At 35.9% G+C, this 17,648-nt stretch overlaps 1 protein-coding gene across 1 annotated transcript in view; it reads right to left on the bottom strand.

Moving 5' to 3' along the window:
* Window positions 1–16,162, bottom strand: part of LOC116846209 (dynein heavy chain 8, axonemal) — a 42,843-nt gene extending 26,681 nt beyond the window's left edge. The window contains exons 1-28 of the mRNA XM_032819751.1: window positions 16,034–16,162; window positions 14,995–15,217; window positions 14,055–14,206; window positions 12,641–12,839; window positions 12,394–12,557; window positions 12,137–12,313; window positions 11,329–11,550; window positions 10,690–10,791; window positions 10,455–10,601; window positions 9,777–9,934; window positions 9,514–9,698; window positions 7,624–8,025; window positions 7,033–7,186; window positions 6,684–6,907; window positions 5,940–6,055; window positions 5,667–5,847; window positions 5,167–5,504; window positions 4,852–5,015; window positions 4,436–4,690; window positions 4,120–4,360; window positions 3,775–3,974; window positions 3,523–3,694; window positions 3,313–3,458; window positions 3,109–3,247; window positions 1,742–1,972; window positions 922–1,091; window positions 573–793; window positions 165–450 (exon numbers count right to left, since the gene is read on the bottom strand). Coding sequence (XP_032675642.1) covers window positions 165–450; window positions 573–793; window positions 922–1,091; window positions 1,742–1,972; window positions 3,109–3,247; window positions 3,313–3,458; window positions 3,523–3,694; window positions 3,775–3,974; window positions 4,120–4,360; window positions 4,436–4,690; window positions 4,852–5,015; window positions 5,167–5,504; window positions 5,667–5,847; window positions 5,940–6,055; window positions 6,684–6,907; window positions 7,033–7,186; window positions 7,624–8,025; window positions 9,514–9,698; window positions 9,777–9,934; window positions 10,455–10,601; window positions 10,690–10,791; window positions 11,329–11,550; window positions 12,137–12,313; window positions 12,394–12,557; window positions 12,641–12,839; window positions 14,055–14,206; window positions 14,995–15,217; window positions 16,034–16,162 — 5,498 coding nt within the window. The remainder of the gene's footprint in view (window positions 1–164; window positions 451–572; window positions 794–921; window positions 1,092–1,741; window positions 1,973–3,108; window positions 3,248–3,312; window positions 3,459–3,522; window positions 3,695–3,774; window positions 3,975–4,119; window positions 4,361–4,435; window positions 4,691–4,851; window positions 5,016–5,166; window positions 5,505–5,666; window positions 5,848–5,939; window positions 6,056–6,683; window positions 6,908–7,032; window positions 7,187–7,623; window positions 8,026–9,513; window positions 9,699–9,776; window positions 9,935–10,454; window positions 10,602–10,689; window positions 10,792–11,328; window positions 11,551–12,136; window positions 12,314–12,393; window positions 12,558–12,640; window positions 12,840–14,054; window positions 14,207–14,994; window positions 15,218–16,033) is intronic.
* Between the last annotated feature and the right edge of the window lie 1,486 nt (window positions 16,163–17,648).

Here is a 17,648-nt window from a genome sequence, read left to right as displayed (position 1 = left end):
TCTCTCTCTCTCTCTCTCTCTCTCTCTCTCTCTCTCTCTCTCTCTCTCTCTCTCTTTCTCTGCAAATCTTAGTTTGATTACACCGCGCTGTATTCTCATCAATTATTCTGAATTTGTTTATTTGTTAAAAATCCACGACCGATACGGCCGATTCTTGTCGATACCTGAACAAAAAGCTCAGCTTCCGCTCTTTGCGCGCGTTAAGCACAATCGCTATTTGTTGCGCGGCAACGGACAACACCGGTAGATCGATTCGATTAAATTCGTCGAAGCATCCCCAAGAGCCGGACTGCGCAAGACCTTTAAATATCCTGCCTAAACCTCGAAAATCCATCTGATCGGAACAATTAAAAACCACTACGTATTTTCCCAGCGCTTTCCCCATGTCCTTCGTTGTTTCCGTTTTACCCGTACCGGCCGGGCCTGCTGGTGCTCCGCCAAAGTTCATTCCTGAACAAATTATTCACGGCACGGATTAACGAAAGAAATGTGACACGACGATGTAAGCAACGCTGCGCGAATGTTATTCTACACTCATCCTTCCTCCCTTCAAGCTGACCCGAGTATCTTACCCATGGCCTGCGCGAGAGTTATGTAACATCTGTCAGTGAGCGGTGTGATCGCGAGACGATCTGTACAACCCAGAAATTCATTTTGATAAGCGAATTCCACGTCGGTTATCCTGACCGGGACTTGCTCCGTATCGTCATCGTAATAGAAACGACACTGCTTCAACCATTCGAAGTCGTGTATACTTCGTACTCGAAGACGACACAGCTCGTCGAATATGTCTCTGGGGAAAAGAATTTCGTTACTTCTAGCAATCTTCGTTGTGTCATGAGCGATAATTACACAGCACGGGAAATGGATACTTGGAAATCGTACCTCTGGTGCACGTGTATCGTTATCAAAGCTTCATACTTCACCCTGGCATACTTCGTAAGATCTTTGACGGTTGCTTCTATGAGACTGTTGAGTAAGTCCAGAAACCACTGATTAGTCCGTTTCATGATCGTTCTGTCGCGTTTAGCCGTCGTTACCGCGATCTCGGAATCGCGCGTCCATGAAATTTGCAACGCTAATAAGCCGACCTGCAATCAAGATAAATATATACAAAATAGTCTACCAGACTCTCCTGCGCAATTTTTGTGAGGACGTAGAACGAATTGAGGTGAACGTAAAAGTCTTATACTGTTTTGCGCGATAATAATAATATTAGCAATACTAGTCAAGATATTAATTAAAGAAGATTGGTGAATGATCACGCACAATATGGTAGATGAGCTGTAGTGGTGATGTGTGCTGTTGTGTGCTTGTACATTGAACGAAAAAGCCCTTTATTATTTTGAAAATAACCACGTAGATTTTTAATTATTAATGAAAAAAGTTGTTACATGATTGTGCACAATAATTCATAAATTTTCTTTAATATCTAAATATCTATATAATTATGTGCAAAATACTAGGGGACTTTTTTGTTCAATTTGACCTAATATATAAGTATACAACGGCAAACGATCATAACTCAACTACCATATCGCGCGTAATCATTAATTAATCTTCTTTAATTAATATCTTGAAATTTACTGCGAATATCGTAAAATGGCATGGGAATTTTATGTTCATTCAATCTGTTCTACGTTCCCACAAAAATTGCGCAGAAGGGTATGAGATTTGGTATATAAAACAAGTTGATGTTAAATTGCTAATCGTTAAGCACGCGATACGTGTATTGTCTCACTTGTAAGATGGAGTTTTCTATTAATGACAGAATATCAAATTCAGCCGTATAAAGCGATTGTAATCCTGATGAGATAACAGCACCAACGGACTGCTGATGGACCGTTAACAAAGTGTTCAACCAATTCTCTACGCCTCCTGTACACACGACTTCTTTCTCTAGCACTATCCTCTCATCTTCTCGCGAATGCATCTCTAGAATTTTCTCATATTCTTTCTCGGAGAAGCTTAACTGCATATGAGAGAAAGAATGTAATAAGTTCCTACGCAAAAACGACCGGAAAGTTATTATGGAAACATTTCCGGTTATTTCTGCGGTATGTGTCATATTTTGTGTTAATTTTATCTCGCCAACATATACTACTTGAATGTAGAGGAATTATATACAGTGAGAAAATCTAAAGGTGAATTAAATACAGACTTCACACATTGTGGTGAAATAAAATATTACGGCAACTTGCGGCTTTACGCGGCCGCTTAATCTCTCGCGCACTACATACGAGAACTATTAGATTAGAGGAAACTTCTTCGTGTCTAAAAAGAACCGGAAAAAGCAAATATATTGACTTACAAAGAATCCCACACAAGTGTCCGCCTCCGATTTTCATAAACTTGTAATATGTTGTACTTTAGATCAAAATAACGGATACGTTTTTTATTATATGTGCTCTCTCGCAAATTTAGGAGGTAAAATATCCCTTTGAAGAAAATCGGTTTTTTTTCATTCGAACGGAATATAATGAAAACTATAAGAGATAGAAAAAAATAGTTTGTATAAAAGTTGAATAGTTTAAAGAATACTTTACAGAAATTATTTTAATAATTACAATAAGAAGTAGTGGAAGAAATATTAACAAAGTAATTTTTTTAAAATAATTTCTGTAAAGTACTCTTTAAACTATTCAACTTTTATTCAAAATATTTTTTCTATCTTTTATAGTTTTCATTATATTCCCTTCAAATGAAAAAAACTAATTTTCTTCAAAGGGGTATTTCATCCTCTAAACTTGAGAAAGAGTACATATAATAAAAAACGTATCTGTTATTTTGATATAAAGTACAACATATTACAAGTCCATGAAAATCGGAGGCGGACACTTGTGTGGGTTTCCTTCAGTCAGTCAGTCAGTAAGTCAAAAACTGTTCATTCCGATTTTCTGTGCCTTTTTTCGACTGTAAACCAACCACCTTCTAATAAAAGGATATATCTTCTAAGACAGAACTGCTAAAATTATGGCTAAGGTTCACGGATGACGACAGCAACTTGATTAACAACTTGATGAATAATTAGTCTCCATTGAATGCAGCAAAGTCGAATTTAACTGAAGAATCGAATCAAACTTTTTGATTGACCCAAGATTTCGGCACCTTCGCTATATTGTCGAAAAATCCATCGAGATAATTCTGTATCGTGTGGCAGTCAGCGGCTTGGCCGAGTATCTCCAGCAAAGTAGGATCCGATATGAAGCAGAATCTTGGGAAAATAGTACGCTTGGTCTCCAAATAGCTGCATAAATAAGATTTGTTAATTGCATTGGCTGCACAGTCGTTTTATTTTGCCGATAATTATACCCGCTGAGAGATTTCTGGCAAGATTCTAATTGCTCCAACAAATGAGGTAAAAATTGGCTCATGGTTTCATCCTCGGTACACGTCTCCACCGCGTTCAATTTCTCATGGGCGCGAAGCATGAGCTTGACCCAAGCCTTATCGATGGTCTGAAAAATAACGAGCGGTTATAAATCGATTTATTAATACAATTTTGTTTACAGTAATCCGTACATTGAAACGCTTCGCTTCGGTAGGCAGTTGCTTCGATATGTCACCGCCGATAAACACCGCTTCCAGATAAGCCCATAGATTCTGCACGGTCAACCATTTTGCCAATATCTCAGACGTGTTGCTGAGCTTAGTCTGCCATAATTGAATCTCTTTCTTGAATGGCGCGTTATAACTGTAAGCATCGCACGTCAAATAGATTTGGCGCGCGTTATTCACTTAATTCGGTAATTTCTGATCTGCTATCTAATATACCGATTTGCCAGCAGAGAACTTATGATCATCAAACTGTCTTCAAGTTGCGCTATTATCTCAGCCGTCTCGACACCCTTCAGCAGTAGTTCGCCTCTTTGCTTGAAGTTGGCAAATTGCAGATTTACAACCGTCCAATCGGCAATTATCTGCCTCAGTTTGGTTTCGATATCTTGCTCTTTCACCGCGCTAACACATATATCCTACAACACACAGATTTCATGTATAATCTTCATAAATTTGTTTATTTCGTATATTTGATACGCCTCAAAAGGTTGTGCACAAAAATTCAACGACGATTAATATAAATTGAAGACGATAACTTGGTGGTCTGTTTGAATGTAATACCTCCACGTCATCTTTGTACTTCAACAGAGGTGCTTGCATAACGTGCGCCAAGGTAAAAGTTACGGATTCCACGTCGAAGAAATATTTACACAGGGCAGACATCCTTTCCCAGTGTCTCTCTTTCATAGCTTTGTGCGCCATCATTTCCAATAACGGGCACATCTCGTTAAAATCGTCGATTTTCTTCCTGAGGTCGATATACGCCGGCCAATCTCTCATGGCTTTGGGTAATCTGCGACATCTGAAATCGTATTGCCACGTTATCGTAACGGCTGTTACAATTTTAAACCTCGTTAGCCGGATTGATCTAATTTACTTGTTTTGGAACTCAGCCAATTCGATCACAATTGACTCTATATCAAGCTCAGTCCACGGAATATCATAGTAGCTATCGATAGTGCGCATAACTTGCAAGTACAATGTGTACAACTTCTGTAATAAATTAATCTCTCTCTTTCTTTGTTGTAGAACTGGATATTCCGTCACCTCCATGCCGAATAAGCTCTCGCCGCTGCTGTAAGTTTCGTATCTTTCCCACAATACTTCGAAACGTGCTTGAAACAGGATGAGCCTTGAAGAACAGTAATGTAACAATGTACGAAGTTACCATTAACGTATTATTTATATTACTTAAATATCCATCTTTAAGATTCCACTGAAACTCTACTAAAATTGAATATATTAGACGGTATGCATGTGCAACTCTTATTGCAAAAATAGTAAGCGCGTTACCGTTCACTGGCTTCTTTTGCAGGTATCCCTTCGACCATCGGACCGTCAAGTTCGAAATCGATGTCAAATTCGTTCACGTTCTTTTTGAGAACTGCGACTCCTCCGACAAGTTCCCTTCTCAATGGCTCTTGCATTTCACATATAACTGCTTGAACTCCTTTTGCCTGGAAGAAGGAGCGTATGTGCGGACATCGATACCGTTCATCGTAATGAGGTATAAGATAACTTTAGAGAGCGATAATATTATTAATGAAGAACTTGTGGAGTGTATCAAAAGGCACTAAGCGAACTTAAATAAAAGCGACAAATCGATACCATATGGAGCATGTTGCTGAAGTTATATCTTAATCCGTCTACTATATCGTGCTCCTCCTTGGATATGTCGATATCAAATTTTCCCATCAACGTGTAAGTCTCTTCAATTAAAATCAGTTCCATGTCTAGCATTATAAAGTCATTCCGTATCTCTCCCAAGCATTTCATTGCAACCCTAACATCTTCTAAATCTTTAATATTTCTAGACAGAATTTTATTTTTCTCTTGAATATAGTCTGTTATGTTCTGTAATTTTTCTTTATATCTCTTTGACAAAATGACGCCCAATGATTTCTTCCATGCACTTGCTTCAACGTAAAACGCTAATTTTAACTTATCTGTAAAATATATTATTAGGATTATCTGCACAACATAGTAATTTCTAGAATTATATATACTTTTTGCATCTAAACTCAATAATCATATAGTTGTTATTATTATCATTATTTTATCAAGCTTACACAAAGTATTATAATCGTAGTAAAATTTATTTTACGTACCCATATTAATGTGAAGCGGACCGACCACATGATAATCAGGCAAATTTTCAATTTCTCTCATTAGATTCTCGTATTCCACAAATTTCTCTTTGATTTCTTGTATAAGAGGCGCGGAGTCGACAAACTTTTGTATTATATCATTTCTATTTTCCGCCCATATATAAGAATATCTTAAATACACCTACCATGCGTTGATGGATAATTAGATTAACTTAAATTGCCGTATACTGTTAAAAACACAATTAAAGTAAACGATATAATAACTTTTTACACCTGACCGACTCTGGAGACGTCATTCCTCAGCGATAATATTATACCTTGCAAACTCATCGAGCAGCGAATTATTTCTTTATGATCGGATATGTGTTGGAAATAGGTGTTGAAGGAATCTTGATTGTCTAATTTGTGATATAAGAACAAATAAGTGTTAAATATAGAGTATTCAGCGTAACGATTTTTTAAACACTTCCAACGGCTTAAAGAAAATGAATTTTCAACTGTAATTTTGTGCAGGTTACAACTTGCAATAACAAAAGGTGAAAAAAAATTTTTTTTTCATAAAGAATTTAAGGTCACCTTGAATTTCTTGAATAGTATCAATTTGAACATTTGTTTCCATAAGTTCGAATGTTCCTATTATTTTACTATTATTGTTGATAAAAATGACATCTGTGATAGTGCGTTGAATTCATCTTAAAGTCCTCTACAATATTATATAGAAAAAAGCGCATGATGCCATTTAAAAAATTTAAAGTAACTTTGATTTCTTTATAAAAAAAATATTTTTTTACCTTTAGTTATTGCAAGTTATAACTTGCACAAAGCAGTTGAAAATCCACTTTGCAACCTTTTCTGTAAAAATCCATCGGATTTAAAAAATTGTTGAACACCCTGTATTCCAAATATTTCAAGATTATTTACGAGATTACGTCAGCATAAAGAAGTAAGTATGTTGATTTCTCTAATACTCTCTAATATTCGTTTATCGTTTTAATTTTTATTTCACCATATCATTACCTGTACTTCTAAACGGCTCCGTTTTCATGTTTATTGAGAAATATCGTTGGCCCCACACAACCACTTTTTTGTGCGTTTCTATAACATTCGTTATAACTTTGCCGAAATAGTGTTGTAATTCTTCTATCGTTGGAATGATGACGATATTCGGTATTTGTAGAACAAAGCTCGTTACCATGATCGGAGGTTCTTGCTCTTCTACCGGAATATCCTCCATCAATGCGCTACAGTGGATTAATTTATATACGTCGATTTATTTTAATCTTCGCATTCGCGGCGTACTCATAAACCACGAAATAAAAATGAAATATAGAAACGTGTATATAAAAATACGCGTGCATCAAAGTACTTCAGACTTTCCGCCTTCATCTTCAATAAATCCAGAGAAGTTTTAGTGCACTTCACTAAAGCCTCGACCAATTTGTTATTGAAATATGCAAAGAGTTCCATACAATCGTGGTGCACTTGATTGATTCTCACGGTCCTCTCGACAGGACTGAAGCCTACGATTAATCGGATATTGATTGTTAACGCACAAATTTTAAACATAAAATAGATTAGAATATTGCTTTATTGTGCTGTAAGATAAAATCCTTTCAGAGACATATACAAGTACAAAATAGATATATACATACAGTCGTCAAGCAGAAAAATAACAAAAAAGTTATTAGTTTTATTACGTGTTACTAAAATAGTTTTATTACTTGCTACTATATAATATAGTATATATAATATATAGTATATATAATATAGTATACTATATATATAGTAACTAGTAATAAAATTACTAAAAATATCTGGCCAATTTATTATTGACAGTATTAAATTTTTATAAGGAAAATAAGTAGTTACACATGCAAAAAAATAAAAATATAAAGAAAACAAATAAAACACGAAAATTAACGCAACATCATAACGATTCTTTCGGGACACACTATACCTGGTTCGAATCCTTCTGTTAATTTGGTTTCAGATCCCACTTGCTTGTGCACTTTCTCGGGATCCATCCAATTGTACTTGACGTCTTGCACGATAGGATCAGTCACATGATCCATGAACTGGTTGATAATCATGATAACAGCTCTTTCCGCCGCGGCGGACTTGATTTCCAGATCAGTCGCGATTTTATCTCTAAAAGCCAGGTTATCGGCTAAGAATTGCTCCGGATTTTTCGGATAGTTATCCAATTGCAGGATCATCATTTCCGCAATGCATTCCAGCACTTCGTCCACCCGCGCTTCCTTCATATCTCGCACTTCCTTGACGAATATTTGCATATCATGTATCGCCTTTTTTATATCAGCACATACTTGAGAGATCTTTAATGACGACCACGTAATCACCGACAGGCAGGGTTGAAAGGCAATCTCGAGATTGATCAGCGCGATCTTCATTAATTTCAGGAATAAGATCGGAATAGACTTTCTGCGCGCACATGCACGACAAGTTAAATATCTCTGCGTGAGAATATTTTGAATCAACGATCGGTGAGTTAATTTTTATACCTGAGAGTGTTGTTCTCCTTGAGTAATTCCTTTACTGTTTTGTAGGACGAGAATATCTTCTCCTTGCAAAAGATTAGGATCTGTATGAAATCCGGTACTTCTAGCCCTAATTTGGACATGTGCTCCGACTCCCGTATCGCCTCGTATATGTAAGAATCGAAATTCAAAAAGTACTTGTTTGTTTTCGGATGACACACGATTATGGGGGACGATAGCGCCAGGCGAACCTAATGATCAAAGGTGAATTCTAAAATCTCTAGATCATTTCAGAAACACGATGATCAATGTTTGCTAGTATCTAGACGAAACCATCAAGATGATCATCTAGATGGAGAGGACAAAACCTACATCTACATCTAGATGATAAAAGATCTACATCTAGAGGACAAAATCTACATCTAGATGATAAAACATATAGCATATAGCATCTTCATTTTAGATGAAATATGTGCCATCTTATCTAAAAAAATTGTTTTAATATTGATACGATATCCAACAATAGAATTTGTTACCTAGAATTTTTAACTAATGACATTTTAAAGACTTTTTCTTAAAAAATATATATAAAGATAATTTATACGCCAAAAATATGACTGCGTATGAAAACAAGTCTATTTCTAGTAATAGAGTTAAAGATTTTTTCATAATATGAAAAAAAATTATTTTAGTACACAACCAATCATCAATATTAATAACATCGAACCACCTATTTAAGTTGAAATAAAAAATGTTGCATTTTCTGACGAATTTCCTTAATATGAAACGAACTTTTTTCAGATTACAATACATTGCTGCCTTCGCCAATAGAGCGTTTTTTTAATACAGGACAACAAATATATATATCTCATAGAAACCGTTTATCAGATGATACTTTTGAAAAACTCTTGTTTTTGAAAAATAAGAACTTATAAATAAAAGTATGAGTACTATTTATAAATCCTTTTTATTATATGCGCAAATTTTTTATATATTTATGTAAATTACCTAAAAACAATCTGAAAGCAACCTAGATGAATCGCATAACTATCTCGTCTTTCATCTAGATGCTCTAAAAGTGAAACCATTTCCATATCATCTAAGATGCATTTACAGAATTTCATCTTATCTCCATCTAGATGATTTCAAAACCATCTAAGCGCAACACTGACGATGCACATGACGTGAACTCACGATGTCGGCCGAAGCGTACCACGCTTTGTGATATATAAGTTCGTAGTGAATGAACACAGTAACGAGCGCGTTATACATTTTGATGCACTTTTGCATAGGCTCCTTCGTGATAACTTTTTCGTGCGACCTAAACATATTCATCGGGACCTCGATGCGTTTGTACAACTGCCGAATCCACAAGATTCGACCGGCGATCGGCGGAATGCTTCTCGGCACAGGTGGATTGGACCGATCCTCGTTGTACCTGTCGCGAACGTCTTCAATTTCTTGCTGGTACATTGCGATGAGTTCCAAATACTTCCTGTCGATCCTCAATTGCTTCAGATTTAACTTCTCGAATCTGAAAGGCGCGAGATTATAACGCGTCCACACGCGATTTTTTGAACACTTAGGAAAGAAATTCACGATGTGATACTACCTGGCTATCAGCTCTAAAGCCTGCGATATACTCGGTACAAGGGAGACGCGATTGTAGAAAAATGCTCTGAGCTCCACATCGGTCTCCGCAACGCTCTTTTTGTACTCGTCGTAATCGACTTCGAAATACGGTTTCCTGTGATTCAACGGGTCGTACTTCTGCGATGAAATTTTCTTAAAGTGATCCGTGTACTTTTGCGCGTACGTGTCGATTCCTTCTATCGTGGAACTATGCAGAATCGAGTACATTCGCGCTGCTTCAAGGACGTCCATGATCTACATTGTAAGTCGCGAATAAGATAACGATAAGGCAACGATGTGAAACCCATGGACATAGTATACATGGACTCCGAATGTCCTATGTTATGTCGTCTAATAGAGTGAAGCCAACATCTAAAGAAAGAGAGCTAGAATAGAGGGGCTATAGTTTTCTTCCTACCTTGTCACTTTTTTGTTGCGCGTGCATCCATTTCTCGTTTCCATATTATAGAGCGCAACAGCACCCCGACTAGACTGGCAAGTAAAAGTCTTACTAAAATTTTATCACACACTTTGTCTGTGCAGGAAGAGACAGAGAACATAGAAGGGCTGTACATATTGGCTTCACCTTTCTGGCCGTATGCGGGGTCCATATACTACGTCCATAGTGAAACCGCATGGCGCGTGTGTCGTTCTTTACCTTTATTATTCTCATCTTAAAAGCAGCGAACTTCCCGAAAACATACATCTCGGATAACTCGAATGATTTTTCGTCCGGCGATTCCTCGACCTTCTTACACATATCGTCGTAACAGTTGTGATATGTCTCGCATAGCTTGATACAGTTCTGAAGAGTAATTGCCGATTCTTAAATTTAGCTTAAGTCAACAAAACGAAACGCGTCGATTTTAGACGTTTACGCTCTAGCTCTTCACCTTTATCTTAGATATCATGGTATACTTCGATTCGTTCCAAATACTTATTGTACCATTTTCCGTCAGGTACGCTTTACACGCCAATATCATCTGATTTGTTATCTAAATGAGAAATACACCATAAATACTAATAAAATATAAAAAATTAGAAAAAACCGGGGCTAGATGCTCTTTATTTTAGAATTTCAAAGTTACAACTTCTCAGGCAACTGATTGTTGTGACTGACTCTGACTATACTGAGGGAAAAATTACTTTAAAATCGACAAATATTTCTTTGATGGGTGCCATTAACATATTTATTTAAATTCTCTTTATTTAAACCAAATATTGTTTACTTAAATCAGATAAACAATATTTGATTTAAATAAAGAGAATTTAGATTTAAATAAAAATATGTTAGTGATACCCATCAAAGAAATATTTGTTGATTCTAAGGTAATTTTTCCTTCAGTGTATATAACTACTGAAAAAAGGCACATCGGCAACATATTCCAAGGGTTATATAGCCTCGATCTCCCCTGTATATCCTCCACTATAACTTTCCCAAACAAATTTCGCAATAAATGGCAAAATATTGTGATATATCTTAGAAACTGCTATTTAAAATTGTTTTGTAAAGTATAATTCCAGAAAAATACCTTGACATAGATAGCGGTCACCATCTTTCTCGTGTTAAAAAATCGTGATGTAGCATAAATCATTCTTATAGCGTACATGAGCGCAGGTAAGCAATCTCCTATTTTCGTCGGATCCAATCTGTATAATGGTTGCGTGAATTTTTCCAGTGCGTACAGATATTTCACGTTGTCTTGCGACAGAATATGTATCAGCCTAACATGATCTTCCAATTTCTTCCATTTCTACATACAAAACTCGGTTGGAAAATTATTCATTATTAAACATCATTCGTATGCGCAATCGTTAATTATTTCAGCTCAAATAAGATCGTTGAAACGAAATAACGAGAAACAGTTCCGCAAAATTCGAACTTCCTAATCGTTAATTCAGAGATCGATTGATCCTCGAATGATCTTCCACTATCTCGTACTCGTCTTAAGTTGGCCGATAGAATACACACAATGCTCACGCAATTTCTCTTGAGAAGAATTTAATAAATATTTTAAATTGAATTCCCCTCTACCATGCTATCTCGACGTTTCATTGTATCTCACTATACTTTATTCCTTCGAAAGAATTAAACGGATCGTTCAAAGAACATAAAATAACAGCGATACGTCGGGAATGGCAGGAAATGAGAAAAGAATCGTTTCGAGAAGCCAAAACCAAATTTTAAAGATTAAGAATTCAATTTCGCGAAATGGTCTGCCTCCAATTTAACACCCTATTTTACTCTTTTTATTTTTAGCAAGGGGCAAAAGTTCTTCTCCAAGTGTAATACGGGAACGACATTCGATTTAATACGCATTACATATTTATTCAGTATACCTTAATAACTTTGGATCTCGCTTCTGTTAGAAATCGTATGAGAGACTGAGTATGAGATGACTTGATGTGGTTCATTATCGACGAAAAACGAGCGAGTAATCGTCGCCAATAAGCGAGTTCTGCGGACGGTCCTACGGTCTCGGTTTCCCTGCGTAATTGTTGACTCTCAACGACAGCCTGAAAAGTCATTTATTTTATGATAAAGCTACTTAATTCGCTTAAATGTCGAGATGGTATATAATCGGCAAAAATCGCACTCGTTCCATCGTCTTCATCCATATTTGGACGTCAGTTTCTGCAGCTGTAATAACGTCCGCATTGTGAATGTTCTCTCTTATATTCTCAGGTTGCGCCAAATATTTCTGATAAAAGTCCCAATTAACTTGGAAGCGCATGATATTCTCCAGATCTATTTTCGTCACTAGGGAAGGAGAAAAACAGAGATTTTAGATATTTGAACAAAAGGTGTGCGCGTCGTTATGTAAGGAAATGTAATTCGCTTACTGCTAAGAAATTCACAGAAATCTTTAAAATCGCCTACAAAATCGTCCCTCGTCTTTTCTCCGGTTTCGCTTTTCGTCAGCTCTCCCCATTGCGTGTTGGCGGTCAATGTCCGTACATGTAAGCGCGTAATCAAATCGGATATACCCGCCAATGCGCTCTTTGACGCAGGATCTACTTCAGCATACGCGTAATACGTTTCCTGTGCAGAACACAAAATAAAACTTCCAAAAAAATGTAATAATATATAATTTTATATGTAAAATATTAAATTTATTATAAAATTACTATTAAATAAATAAAATAATAAATAATTTTAAAAAATAAATTTATAATTAAACTAAATAATTAAAATTTTAAAAATAATCAAATTTATTATATAATTTTATATATAAAATATATAAAATATAAAATTATACATGATTATATATATATATATATATATATATATATATATATAAGTTATATAAATTTTATTCATATATGGCCACTTATATAAACGTCACTTATTTATACCAATGTTCAGCATTTTAAATCGACTTTTAAGTCTGCCAGAAAGATGTACGCTCTAAAGCGGAATGATTCACTCTCGAAATTAAAGTACAACTAATGAATTTTGCCAAATTAAAGCGAAGAAAAATATAAAGCTAATGGACGTATATGCGTCCATACAGAAAAAAATGTTGTTAAATAAAAAAGGCAAGAAGTAGTTTCACTCAATTAAACATTAGTGCTATAAAAAATATAAGTACTATTAAAAATATAAATATTGTATTTGCATAACAATATTTCTTTTGTTATAGACATATAATTATATATGATTATACACAGATCATGTATAAACAAAATTCATATATGGTTCTTTTTTCCCGGGCGCATTGTCAAACAATTTTACCCTTCCACAATTTAATTATTCGCACTAATATTCAGCGCACGATTTTTATTAATCTTATATCTCTTTTAACTTGACAAAACTCGACAGTTTGTATTCTAATCCCAAGAACAAAAACTATTTTGCTTTGGATCGTATATTTTTCTGACGTACAGATACAAAGAGCGTTTAAAATGCTGAAATGCTGCATTGGTCAAATGCAAATAAATGTCGTTTCATATTTGACTGAATACACAGAATTATTATTGCATTCGTTGGACTACTCCTCAGACAGATATTCTATTCGCGCGAAATTTTCGACGTAAACTCGAGAAAAGAGTCACCTGAACCGCGCGCGTACTTTAAACTGTGTACAATCTCGTTAAACTCATGCATTTTATCAGTGCGAAAGTGAGTTAAAACTTTACATTTCATGAGTGCCACGGCATCCAGAAAATGCGATGTAAATTTAAGCCTGAATTTAGTCCCGGTTGTAAGTTAACTCTCTCGACGTGAACGTCAACTTTTGACCGAAGAGATGCTTACATCGAGTAGCTGCTTTACTCCGAACTCGAGATTTGACTTTAATCGGTAAACTATTACGCATTTGCCTGTGAACTCTTCGGTGGTACCGTCCGTTATGCAACAACGCATAACTTCTTGCTCCTCGCTAAGTTGCGGCGTCCATCGTCCGGATTCTAAGATTATGTAAATTTCATTACGACGTAACGATACAATGTAAAGCAATATTGTCGTCGCCTTCTTCAAATTGCTTACGAATGGAGAAAGAAAGAGATATAATGGAATTGCGAATATCTAATAAACACTGCAAATAAAGAAACAATTATTACACTTTCCATATAGATATTGCAAAAGCTCCATTGTTAATTGTAATTAATAATACTTCGATGAAAGTAAAGACGATCTTTCTTCTTGAACTCATCACTTTGACGTTATATATTTTCTCCATCACAGCACAAATGTCCAAAATATATTCCAGAAACGTTTCACATATTCAGACACCTCTGGAATATTTCAACATTCGCGGATGCTGGATGGATCGTAATCAAATTAAAACTTTGTTATGATCCAGTTTAAATTGATCGAATAATAGAATTCTTTCAATAAATCTCTAAGTAAAGAAGACAATTTCTCGAAAAATCACTTGTTTTTGGTGGAAAGGTGTCAGCGTTTCGATATTTATCCAAGTTAAGAACATAAATCGCCAAAAAAACCGAAGAATATTAGAATTCAGATCAATTCCTCAGGTATAGTAATTTCTATTGTTTCCTCCCGTCGTTTGTCACAAATTTTTATGAGCGCACCAAAGTATGACGCACACCCCTAACAGCACAAATATCTAGGAGACGTCCAGAGTACGTCCTGAGAACGTCCTGGGGACATTTCTACGTCCTCAGGACACCTGTAGGACGTCCCCAGGAGATTTTGTGCTGTATGAGACTTAAATAAGTATATCAATCATTACCAAATGCTGGTGGAGTCATCGGTTGAAAATATATCAGAATCACTTGTCTGCCACCTTCAGCAAGAAAGCTACTGAACACATCTACGTATTCGTCCTTATCGAGGATCCCTTCCTCCAGCACTTCAACGTTCGCGTTCAAAATATACGCCGCCGTTTCTAAAACGTGTCGATGCGTAATCGTCAATAATCCTTCCCTAGCGTAACGATATTCCTTAAATTTTGCCTAAAATAAAAAGGGTCAAAAATGAAAAATCCATACTATGCAAACATTCTCAATAGCGCAACACTTTCGCAAAATAATCGTGCTCGCGCACTTGCCTTTCTATTATTTTAACTTTTCTATCTGATGAAACTTATAAGGATAGAAGAAATTGTTTAGCACACGGAAAGAATATTATAATCCCTCTTTTTTAAATACATTTTTAATTATTATAATTATATATAATTATATATATTATATATATCATAATAATTATAATTATATATATAATATTATAATCAGATTATAATCTCTTATTATTTATAATCTTATTATTTAATTATTTTTTAAAATAAAATTTGTTCAATTTTATTCTGTTTTTATTAATTCAGGAATAGACCAGCAGCAAGGTCTATTCTTGCTAAAGAATAATAAATTTCGTTAAAAACATTTCTAGAAACATACCCACACAGCAGAGGTGTCCAAAATATAACATAGAGACATCCTAAAGATATATTTGGGATATGTGATATCTTCAAGATATCCCTATGATGTATTTGGGATATTCCTGCTATGTGGGTAATAAGTGTTTTAATAGCATATTATGGTTCCTAAAAATATAAGTAGTACACATGAAATAAAAGGGTAGTGAATTATTGCAAAATGTTAATTTATTTCCCGATATTGCAAAATCCTGTAGTAATTTTTTTTTAGTAAAATTCTATGTCTTTCACTTTCTTACATTAATGAATGAGTACTATAAGGTGTAGTAACGTTTAAGATGAGATGTGTAATATTTAAACCATTCGCGAAAGAATAGCACAGATGAAAAGTACGTACGAGTCGCTCTTTTGTACTTTCCGTAGGTAAATCTTCCCGTGCGCCAATCCTCCTCTTCACTAACTCGGCGATTCGTTGATCGATAGCTGGCTTCGTGTAATCCCGCGTCGTGGAAGGCGCGTTTGTCATCATCGTAGGAAAAAAGAGATTATGAATGTTAGCACGTAAACGAAAAAGCTCGAGAGAAATCTACAGGAGACTAGGATTAAGTGCAACACACGTTTGTCTTTGACAATTCGTCATGCATTCGACTGAAATTATGCGCTTAAGATGGAATAGATGAATAGCTGAATATCATAAAATATAATGTTATGTTCAATAGAAGAACCCAGATAACACAAAGAATTCTAAAAGAATTCACCTAGTAAACATGCATGTCTAAAAGATGGCGAAAAGATATCTAAAAGATGTCTTATGCAACAAAATGTTGCATAAGATATCTTTTAGATACCTTTTCGACATCTTTTAGACATGCATGTTTACTGGGCAGTCGCATGTCACCAAATCTGAGTTCATTTTTAGATACAAAAAGAATTCTTTTCACTGAACTAAACTCTGAAAAATTCTTTTTACATCTGAAAGTAAATTCAGAATTTGCCTGAGTTCTTTTTGAATTCTTTTTGAATTCTCTGTGCTATCTGGGGAAGCGGCTTAATCAGTGATTACGTTTAGCAGAAAGAACGCTTTGCGCTGCGCTGCTAACGGCTTACTAAGCGGTTCAGCATATCGAAAGTATACTGGAAAAAAAAAGCAGCCACTAGTAAACATGTTGGAAAAGCGCAAATTGCTACTGTCGTTCAGAAGAAAATCTTACAACAGTTGCAAAGTTGCTGTCAGAGCAGCGGAAAGCGCTTACTAAACTGCTTTCTCTGTTGAACATAACTAGTGTCTTGCGCTGCCGACAGCTTTGCAACTGTTGTAAGATTTTCTGTTAAACGACACCAGCAGAAACTTTTTTTCTTAATATTTAAACAGCTGTCATCTCTCTCTCTCTCTCTCTCTCTCTCTCTCTCTCTCTCTCTCTCTCTCTCTCTCTGTTTTTCTCTCTCCCTCGCTCCCTCCCTCTCTCTTTCTCTTCTATCCCCTACATCTATCTTTCTCCTTGGATCCTCTTGTGAGCACAACGAAGGTGGAAAAGTGTCACGAACCAGCGCAAGTGACGGAACGACCGATCCCCTCGGCGTCAAGGTCGTGGAATGACGTATAAGGTAAGACGATTCACGGTTCTCTCTTCCCGTTTGTCGTCGCGGCGCCGGGACGTCATGTATTATTACATCGCGGCATCCCAAGCGGCGCTCCTGAATATTTATGAGGGTGATCGGGACTCGCCGGCGATTCCGACGAAAAATAACGAGAGCTGGCTTCTGACGTTAAGGATTCTTTGTGCGATAGCGTGTTTTGATCGCGAGAAATTGAGCTGTAACGTCACGGCCGCAATCAACGCTAATCTAAATGAGAGCGGGAGGATAAGAAAACTGAAGAAGCGCGGAGATATGATTTGGAAATTTTTCTAAAGATGTCTCGCGCTTTCTTTGCTTCTCCATCTTCAGGTCTTCAAGTCTTTCGTTTTTTATCATACGATCTAATCGTATGATAAAAATTTGCACGATAATTC

The sequence above is a fragment of the Odontomachus brunneus genome, unplaced genomic scaffold (assembly GCF_010583005.1).
Source record: "Odontomachus brunneus isolate Ranch 3 - 2012 unplaced genomic scaffold, Obru_v1 Obru_scaffold_062, whole genome shotgun sequence".
Classification (NCBI taxonomy): domain Eukaryota; kingdom Metazoa; phylum Arthropoda; class Insecta; order Hymenoptera; family Formicidae; genus Odontomachus; species Odontomachus brunneus.
This window is presented reverse-complemented; position numbering and strand designations above follow the sequence as displayed.